Source organism: Amblyomma mixtum, chromosome 3, assembly GCF_055824585.1.
Source record: "Amblyomma mixtum isolate Tamu chromosome 3, ASM5582458v1, whole genome shotgun sequence".
NCBI classification, from domain to species: Eukaryota; Metazoa; Arthropoda; class Arachnida; order Ixodida; family Ixodidae; genus Amblyomma; species Amblyomma mixtum.
The window spans coordinates 388,576,315-388,586,956 of NC_143014.1; the positions used below are offsets into that span (position 1 = coordinate 388,576,315).

A 10,642-nucleotide genomic window follows, 5' to 3' on the forward strand; every position below is an offset into this window, starting at 1 on the left:
CCAGGATCTACAACTACATCCGAGACTTTCTCAGCCACCCCACAGCCACGCTTATCTTTGGCGACCACAGCCTACCAGGTATCACGCTGGGAGCACGAGGTACACCCCAGGGAGCCGTGCTCTCCCCTATTTTATTCAACATTGCACTTCTTCACCTACCACAACAGCTAGCTCAAATTCCTGACATCCATTTCAGCCTCTACGCCGACGACATCACTATCTGGGCAAACCATGGCAGCGATGCCGAAATAGAAGAACACCTACAACTGGCACTAACCGCCATCGTCGCATATGTACGGGAGCGTGGCCTGACCTGCTCCCCTTCAAAATCGGAGCTTTTCCTCTACCGGCCCAAGCAACACGATTCAGTCAATGCACGCATCTCCCTCACCCTAGGTACCTATCCCATCCCACTAGTACCCAAAATCCACGTGCTAGGACTGGTTCTCCACTCCCACGGTGCGCACGGAGAAGACATAAAGACACTTCAAACACACGTTCAACACACCACTCGACTGATTCGCCGCATAGCGAACCGCAGGGCTGGCCTACGCGAGCGAAACGCGACTCGCCTCACCCAGGCTTACATAATAAGCCGCACCACATATGCCCTTCCATACCTACCCCTCAAACAGAAGGAAAGAGACCGGGTTAATGCACTCCTACGTAGTTGCACGAGAGCGGCTCTACGTCTCCCCCCCCCCCCCCCCCCCCCACGTCCAACGACCGACTCCTCAAACTCGGTGTACACAACAGCTTTGAGGACCTCAATGAAGCTGCCTTCATGGCACAACTATCCCGTCTATCCAGCTCAGAGGCTGGTCGTTCTTTATTCTCCCAGTTGAGCCTGACCCCAATTACAGAGCCTGCCGAGGGGCTCCCCTTTTCTGCAACCCTCCGCTCTAACCTCAACGTAACCTCCATCCCCAAGAACATGCACCCTGAGCGAGACAGGAAACGCATAGTAGCAAGGGCTCGGGCCCTCCACAAACGGTATAGCGAGGACCATGAGGTGGTCTACGTGGACGCAGCGGAATACACGACAGGCTCCCGTATGGCCCTGGCGGTAGCCGACAATAATGCAAAGTTTCTAACCTCCAGCTCAATCATTACCAATTCGACCAAAGAGGCTGAAGAGGCAGCCATCGCGCTTGCTCTCATATCTATAGAAATGGCAGATGTATACATCTGCCACAAAAATCATCTCCGATTCCAAATCTGCAATTTCAAATTATGCCAAAGGATACATATCCAGCACCGCTGCTCGTTTACTACGTTTCTGGCAGCCCCGGCGCCTCATCACCCTCATCTGGACGCCAGCACATGATGACCTCCCTGGTAACGAGGACGCTCATTCCCTAGCCCGAGGTCTCACATTCCGGGCAGGAGTCGAGCCCCCTCTACGAGCCTCGGGGCGCCTGCTCTCCTTCCGTGATAATCTCTCGTACTACCGAGACAAACGAAGGGAATACGCACCCCCAGCTCCATCCCTAACCATAGCGCAGGCTGCACATTGGCAACAACTACAAACCCGAACTGCTCCGTACCCAATACTGCTGCAGGCCCGATACTGAGACCAATTTCCGTCATCATACAAACTTTGCGGCAAACCAGGAGACTTTTTACACACCCTCCTCACATGCCCCACCTTCCGTCATCCCCCATCACCAACCTCGGCGGAGTCTTACTGGGAGTCTCTTCTGAGCAGCTCGTCCGCTCAAGACCAGCGCCGGATCATCTCCAGCGCTCACAGAAGGATTGTGCTCCAGGGGCTATGCTTCGCGTTTTAAGGGTGCCTCTTCCTCACATTGAGGAGGCATCCAAGTGCCATGTAGGGGCTACGACTCCACGATTTACATCATTAGCAATAAAAATTTCCACCACCACCACCCTCTACTACGGCCCCTCGTTCTCTCTTTCTTCTTTCACTCCTCTCTTCGCCCCTTCCCTCACGGTGCGTTTGGGGATTCCACCAAGATATGTGAGACAGATACGGCGCCACTTCCTTTTCTCAAAACCACGTATTTAGAGGTGTATATACAACGCACAGTGACCAAATCGCAAGTTTCTATTTCACCAGAAACCGCTGCAGATATTCAGGCCCCTTACGCATTTCTTTCCAGAAGCGGAAATGAAAATGTGAAATGCCAAAGACTCCCACCACATTTTCACCTTCTTGGAAAGGTTGAACAAAGTGGTTTGGTTTGGTTTATGGGGTTTAACGTCCCAAAGCGACTAAGGCTATGAGAGACGCCGTAGTGGAGGGCTCCGGAAATTTCGACCACCTGGGGTTCTTTAACGTGCACTGACATCGCACAGTACACGGGCCTCTAGAATTTCTCCGCCAAAGAAATTCTAGCCGCCGCGGCCGGGATCGAACCCGCGTCTTTTGGGTCAGCAGCCGAGCACCATAACAGCTGAGCAACGGCGGCTGAACAAAGTGGTTCTTGCTCGCGATGTGATTAGACCAGAGCTGCATGACACGTACACCAAGCACCTGCTAGACGATAAGGCGGCAACAATACATGCGCGAAACGAAAGAAAAAAGTAGCGAGGGATTTAAGCAATATATATTTCACGTTTTTTTTTAACGCCGCCAGATATCCAATCCCTACACTGCAAAAAAATTCCGTGAATGTTACGTACCTACTCTCCATAACAGAACAAACGCTTGCTCTGTTGCATCTAAAATGGAGGGTCCATCCGTAACACATTCGTGAAGGTGGCTGGCCGTATTATGCATTTTCTGAAACGTATTACTCGCTGTAACTGTTGGCCCCCGGACTAGGCACCACATGATGTCCCATTTCCGATCTGTGTGGTTTACTCTTGTTCAACAATGTCCGCAAACTAGCATGGCGAAAATGATATTAACCCCGTGTGCAAAGGTGAAGATCCGAGGGGGGGTGATAATCAAATTAGACCCAAGTGACGCATAACGTTGCTTCAACGTTGAGGGGTTGCTACAAATTGTGAGCAATATTAAATAACAAAGGACATACTTTGCTACAACTTTAAAAAAAGAACGTTGACTTCATAAAGAAATGCTTTCATCATGTTGCTAGCCACATGACAGGGTAACAATTAATAAATTCATTTAATAAATAATTTAGAAATTCAGCGCAATGAGGTCAAGAGTTAAAAAAACATTTAGACACAGACAATGGTTAGACAACTTCTCCAAATTGAAACTGAACACCAGCTGAAAATACATTACAAACATGATGAAAGTGCACAAGGTGAAAGCCGAATTTCCATCTGCCGTTTGATAAGGAAACGAACCACTGAGAAAGCCAAAAGCATGGGCAAACAAATTTGTGAATGTAGTGCAATGTAGCAGTCACATCTTTGCTACACATCCATCAATCAAAAACGCTAACTCTTTCACGGATAACAAAAGCACAGGCACAAGAAAATATTGCTCATTGCAATGTTTAATTTATTAGGTACCTATAGCCGGCCATTCATGCCTGGTCTTCCTGCGGATAAATGAAACGCTGCCAAAAAGCAGTGAGCAGCCATAATTGCTGTAGTGACAAGGAGGATGTGCACCGTTGGTGCTGTTCCCTCATCCTGAGTAGGAAATAATGGCTGTTTTTTCTCGAATGTACTCTGGAAGCACGAATTTCCGATCCACCTTTATTTAGCTTGCACTGACAAAACCCATCATGAACTCTGCAGCTTTGACAAACATGTGGGCCAGTCGACTGCCACAGAAGACTGTAGAACCCTCCTAACTTGCAAAAAACCAGTGCTCACAAAGAAAAATTTGACAAAAAAATGAGGGGTTCCTTATGTAGCAGAGCCGAGCAAGTCTGACGTCACTCGCTGCAGCATAATCTGCGCATGACTGAGTACGTCAGCGCACTGTATATATAAATGCCATCTTATCGGGAATAAACGTTGTTCATCACCCGATGCCGGCCCGTACACATGGTGGCAGCGGTGCCCATTCACTATGTCCGCCCCGTCGACACTGCTCCCAGCCCCGAAACCACTGGATACCTCGGGCGACGCATGGACTGCTTGGAAAACATGGAAAAGTGAGTTCATGCTGTTTTCCACGGCCACCCAGTTAAGCAAACAGCCTAAAGAAGTGCAAGCAGCGACGTTACTTGTAACGATTGGAGAAGACGGCAGGAAAACTTATAGCACTTTCAAATTCGACGGGGAAAAGGACAAGAACGACGTCGACATTTTGCTTGAAAAGTTTGAGGAATTCTACAAACCATCGACGAATCTGACATTCCATGAGTTCCGCTTCGGATCAAGAGACCAAAAACAAGGGGAACCTTTTAACGACTGGCTGACAGACCTAAAGCTACTAGCAAAAAACTGCGAGTTCGGAGACTTGGAAGACCGCTTGCTCCGCAGCCGGATTATCCTGGGAGTTCAAGACAAAGGCTTACAGCAAAAGCTTATTGCCGAAAACCCGTCGTATGAGAAGACAGTTACAATATGCCGAGCCCACGAACAAGGAAAGGAGCAGTTTAAGGAAATCAGGGACGGCACCGAAACAGCAGGCGACGCAGTAGTCCATGCGGTCGGGCCGCGAAAACGGCCTTGTAGTCGTTGTGGTTATCTAACTCACCGTGGCGTGATGTGCCCGGCTCAAGGGAAGGTGTGCACGAATTGCGGTGGGCGTAATCACTTCTCTCAAGCATGCAAAGCACTGGCGCCCCGTCAGGACAGAGGTTCGAAAAAAGAAGTGCGCCAACTGCAAGACGACGATGACAGTGATTTCATTTTGCAAACTTTGACCGTAGGTGCCCTAGCCTCAGACCACTGGAGCGCGACAGTTTACATCGAAGGACGCCCATACACGTGCAAGCTGGACACAGGAGCTAACTGCTGTGTAATTTCAAGCAAGGATGTCGACAAACTGCCGAGCAAACCGCACCAAGAGTGTCGCGTAACGTTAACAGCGTTCTTCGGCCATAAAACATTGGCCAAAACAAAAATTAGGCTGCATTTGCGCGCAAACGACAAAGTGCACGAAGAGACGTTTTTCGTGGTCGACCAACACGTGCCCGTGACTCTCTGTGGATCAGTTGCTGAACGCCTCGGTTTTATTTGTCGCGTGCAAAATGTGCACGCCGACGCGTTGCACCCAGCAGCACAATCGTTTGAAGATGTTTTCAGTGGACTGGGGCAGTTAAAAGGCATTGAGTACGCGATGAAGCTAAAGCCCGGATCCGTGGGAGTTGTCGTGCCGGCGAGGAGAGTTCCGGTGGCCCTCCGAGAAAAAGTCAAAGAGGAGCTCCAGCGCATGGAAGAACAAGGAGTCATATCCAAGGTAAATGAGCCAACAGAATGGTCCAGTCATATGGTCACGGTGCTTAAGAAAGAAAAAGTGCGCATCTGCCTAGACCCCACAGCACTAAACAAAGCTTTGCTACGAGAGAACTACCCTATGCCGACCCTTGAAGATGTTGTGCCTAGGCTTGCCGGAGCAAAGTTCTTTACAACTCTAGACGCAGCGTCAGGATTCTGGCAAATCAAACTAACCGACGCAAGTTCGAAGCTGTGCACAATGAGCACACCTTACGGACGATATCGCTTCCTGCGCATGCCTTTCGGAATTGCCTCAGCCCCGGAAGTGTTTCAGGCAGCGATGCATCGCGTGCTGGAAGGTTTGCCAAACGTTGCAGTAGTAATGGATGACATCCTATTATGGGGCAAGACAAAAGAAGAGCACGACTACCACTTACAGCTTCTTTTAACACGCTGTCGCGAACATAACTTGAAACTGAACTTGAAGAAATGTTCATTTTTCCAGACCGAGGTACGCTATCTGGGACACGTGCTCACTGTGGACGGCCTGCGAGTAGATCCACAACGCGTGCAAGATATTCTGGAAATGCCAGCACCAAAGAATAGTAAGGAACTGCAAGTTTTTCTGGGCACAATAAATTTTGTGCAACGTTTCATCCCTAACATGTCTGTAGTGACCGCCCCTCTTCGGTCTTTGCTGCGCAAAGAAATTGCATGGGTATGGACGGAAAAGCAGCAAGAAAGCTTCGAAAAGTTGCGCCAGGCCCTGATAACAGCCCCGATCCTTCGTTATTTTGACCCCAAGAAAGAAGTTACCTTATCAGTTGACGCAAGTCAGTTCGGGGTAGGCGCCGTCCTGATGCAAGAAGCGCACCCCGTTGCGTTTTCGTCACGGTCACTCAGATTCCCAGCAAAGATATGCTCAGATAGAAAAGGAACCTCTCGCGATAGTGCACGGCTGCACAAAGTTTCATGATTATCTATTTGGACAGCATGCAGTGACAGTTGAGACAGACCATCGGCCACTGGAGGCCATATTCAGTAAACCACTATACCAGTGCCCGCTACGCTTGCAACGCATGCGACTGACGTTGCAACGTTACCCCATCATCGTGACTTATAAACCTGGAAAAGAACTGTTCCTAGCAGATGCTTTATCCCGTTTTCCCAGTAAGGCATGCATGGAAGAACACGAGCAATTTCAAGTCAATGTTCTTGATTGCGTTTCAGCCTCCGAGCACTGTGTGAAAGACCTGCTTGCAGCAACCGGTGACGACACCAACCTGACAAAGCTGCGGGAATATGCAGAGACAGATTGGCCTCTTCATAAGCTCGAAGTCCCAGAGCAACTTCGGACCTACTGGGGGTACCGCGACGAGATACACGCGCAGGATGGCCTCGTGTTTCGCAGCAACAAGGTAATGATACCGGAGTCAAAAAGAAACGACATGATCCGCCTCCTTCACGCGGCACACGCTGGAGCGGATAAAATGAAGGCAAGGGCAAGGAACGTAATGTTCTGGCCGAACATGGCAAGCGACATTGATCAATTCTGCAAAGGCTGCAAGGTGTGTCTCAAAAATCAGCCGCGAAACGCCAAAATGCCCCTTTTAAGTCACGACGTTCCCACCCTACCCTGGCAAGTTGTTGGCATTGACTTGTTCTTTTACGAAGGTCGCGAATTGACCTTCGCACCACCACAGCAACCTAGCTGATCTCCTGGTGCTCTAAAATTTTCTCTGTTCATGGCTTGCCTGTGAAGTTATGCAGTGATAATGGACCGCCCTTTAACAGCCGTGAGTTTAAAGATTTTCTGAACAGCCTAGGTATCGCCCAAGTCACGTCAAGCCCCTACCACCCGCGGTCTAACGGCATGACGGAAAGAGCGGTGCAGGAAGCCAAGAAGCTTCTAAAAAAATGTTCCCTTAAAACGCCTGCATTTCAGATGGTTTTGCTGGAATGGCGCAATACACCGCGCGATGATGTGCTACAGTCCCCTGTGCAGAGGCTGATGGGCCGCCAAACACGGACTCCTCTCCCGGTGCCTACAAGCCATTTGGAGCCACAAGCTATACCCAGCAACGTGGTCCACAGTCGGCTTCGTGAGATACGCCAACGCCAAAAGATGTACTACAACCGTGGCAGCAGGTACCTGCCACCTGCGAGGCCAGGCCAGCAGGTCACCGTGTATGACACAATCAACCGGACCTGGTCTCCAGCTGTCGTCCTCAGGCCAGCTAACGAACCTCGCTCGGCGATCCTCAAAACTGAAGACGGCAGGGAAATTCGTCGCACACGAGAACATCTACGACTGATGGGTCCGCAACAGGAAACCAGTTCCGCCCCTCAAGAAGACCCTTGCACAGAGCCCGGCCAAGAGCTACGTCGAAGCACAAGGTTGCGACGTGAACCTTGTCGGTACCCTCTACCGGAGCGACGCTGAACCCGGTTTGTTCGAAGAAGGGAAGATGTAGCAGAGCCGAGCAAGTCTGACGTCACTCGCTGCAGCATAATCTGCGCATGACTGAGTACGTCAGCGCACTGTATATATATATATGCCATCTTATCGGGAATAAACGTTGTTCATCACCCGATGCCGGCCCGTACACACCTTATACACACTATGTTTTTATAAGGTATAAGAATGCGGTTAAGACATGGCATGAATATTGTTTTTTTTCTGCTCAGTTACAAACTTTCTCGCCTGTGCTAACATATTGCTGCAATGTAAATAATGAAACATGCCAGCATTGTACAACATGCTGTAAGACTTACAAAATACACCCCCTGCAAGGCTACCACATGCCTCTTACATGCGGTAATGTTTATATCTACCAAACTATCCAGACTAAAATGAGACACCAAGCCTCTGACATCTGGAGATGTGTACCTCCCATGCAATTAGAGTGATTGGAGATGCTCCTTCATGATGGCATTTCAGTTGATAGGTGTGGAATGACCGGATACGAAGGTCAACAACTAGACACCAACTTTTAAGCAACATCACAATGAGCAATGTGCCTTGGCTTTTCTTCCATCCAAAAAGTTTTATGTTCCATGTTTACGTAACTGCTTGCATGTGCTCATTTTGGCTTGCTGAGAGGTTCTTTTCTTTGTTAAGCAAGCTTCAACTCTGGCCTCAGTCCTCTGCACCTTCTTAATTTTTGCTAGTGTTCACCTTAAGTCATGTGCAAGCTCACGCAGATCTCTACTTTTCTACGTTTCCAACTGTCACATCTTCTCTGCCTTCCTCATGTCCATCACTGCATCCGACGCCTTCAAGTATGTTGTGTATAATCACCTTAACTAATTGCCTATTACACATGTATTTTTGTTAGCCACCCACTCCTCTCTCTGGCGCTGATAGGCGCTGAGAGTAAATAAATGAATTGTAGTCTAAGCGAAGTCTCAGCAAGCATGCATTATGTTCAGTTTATTTTACCATGTTAACCAGTATAGAGTGGACGGAAAAAAGCTGCTAAGTGGAGCTTGACATGCCTCTCGCCCCTACACTGGAAAGCAGCAGGCAAGGCATACATAACCACTAACGACAACAGAACATGCCAAGTGTGAAGTAAATCAGTAATGTTCCTCGCATCTATCACAGGGCATACTCTCTGCTCAGTAATTTATTACCCCCTTAGACATTCTGCAAGGAGTGTATACAATGATGTGTCACCACAATACAATGAGAATCATTAACCCTGTGCCAATACAACAGCAAAAAAATTTATGCCCAATAAATGCACTGCTTACATGCAACCAAGAGGCAAGAATGGGACAACCTGGCACATATATGGAAAATAAGCTCAAAATAATAAAGAATGACATTTGAGCAGCCGCTCATTCCCCCACCCCCTCCCTCAAAAAAATATGAAAAATGGTCCTCTTCACACGGCACGTTTGAAAGATGCGGCTGTAATGTTTGCGACAGTTCCACTACGTGTGAAAATCAGATATAAATGACGCCAACGCATGCGGTTGGAAGCGAGGCGCCAGGGCGCGGGCAAACAGTAATCGTCTTCAGGTATCGACTGGTTCCACCTCCTGAGGGCCGCTGCTCGACGAATACCACTCATGGCCACGTTCACATCCAACAAGCTTGTAATAAACATTAGACAGGTGTTTATCATGACGCAGCAGCAGCTCATCAGTGCTCTTGGCCAGTGCTGAATTTTTTAGCTTGATAAACGAAATCATCCACCGAAACGCGTGTCGACCGTTCCTCGCCAGATTCTTGCAGTCCCACGAGGGTGAGCAGCTTTTCCGCCGGCTTCTTCTCCTCTTTGGTGCAGGGCCACTGTCATTGTGACGCACATTCTGCACGGTCGTTTTACTATGCATCGATGCCGCATGGGACAGCAAGCGGTCGTACACTCCAATGCGGCGTACGGGCCGCACACATACACACACCGTAACACACACACACACCGTAACACAGCGCGCAGGACGCACGCAGCGATCACGGAAGAACAAAAAACGTTCTAAAGCACCTGTTCACTCAACACCACACATACTCCGCAACTCCGCGCATGGTTCCGACTGCGGGCGTGGCTAGCGCTTCGACTCGTCATGGCCAAGCTGCATGCTCTGCGCTCTTGTGGTAACAACGCTCATGAAACAAAAAGAAAATTTTAATATGTAAACCATTCAAGTTGTCAGCTAAAAAAGCTACGGCAAAATTAAATACATCTGATATGTTTTCAAGCTGGTGCGCTTTTGCGGACACGAATACGCGAATGGGGCTATGAATTTCCCGTGCATCTCTGCTAGCCACCATAGCCCTGCAAATGGCATCGTGCTCGGCGTTTTGCGCGGCTGACTTGCCCGCATAAATTTTACTTCCTCCGTGCACACATGCTTGGTGAGGTGAACGGTGGTCGGTGCGAACAGTTCGAAGTCTAATCGACTGAAAATTGCTCAAGGAAAGTCAGCGGCATTGCATTTTTACTGTTTCTGGGCATCACGAGTGACTGGCGCCACACGGCATCGTCTCCGGTTTGGTGAACTTGTGAGAAGGTGAGCAATTTGTTCTCAAATTTTGAAAGCGGTTTTTTGTTTGTATTGTAACCCTGTGTCTCGTCGCATGTTATGTTCACGGTAATATCAGCACAACGTGCATGCACTTTCTGTCTCTATTTGAAGTAACATTGGTCGGTCAGCGTAAACTTTTCGATTCAATTAAGCACAAGCTGTCCATGTTGGTAGTGCGTGTTGAATGTGTTTGTCCTGTCCGCTCTCCCTGTGTTCTGCGTGTTTTTCTGTGCTCCGTTTTTAGATGGATCGATGCCAACTAGCCAAACTTTCTGCTTTACTGAACTCTATTTGAGATCATTCTGCGCTCGAGATGGTCTTGCGATAATTTATT

General features: G+C 48.9%; 1 protein-coding gene across 1 annotated transcript; it reads left to right on the forward strand.

Annotated features, from left to right (window-relative positions):
* The first annotated feature begins 3,933 nt into the window (after positions 1–3,933).
* Positions 3,934–7,717, forward strand: LOC149357130 (uncharacterized). The gene is made up of 5 exons (XM_089576515.1): positions 3,934–4,043; positions 4,867–5,296; positions 5,780–5,879; positions 6,505–6,692; positions 7,280–7,717. The coding sequence occupies exons 1-5, from the start codon at positions 3,934–3,936 to the stop codon at positions 7,715–7,717; spliced, it is 1,266 nt and encodes a 421-aa protein (XP_089432641.1).
* Positions 7,718–10,642: the final 2,925 nt, after the last annotated feature.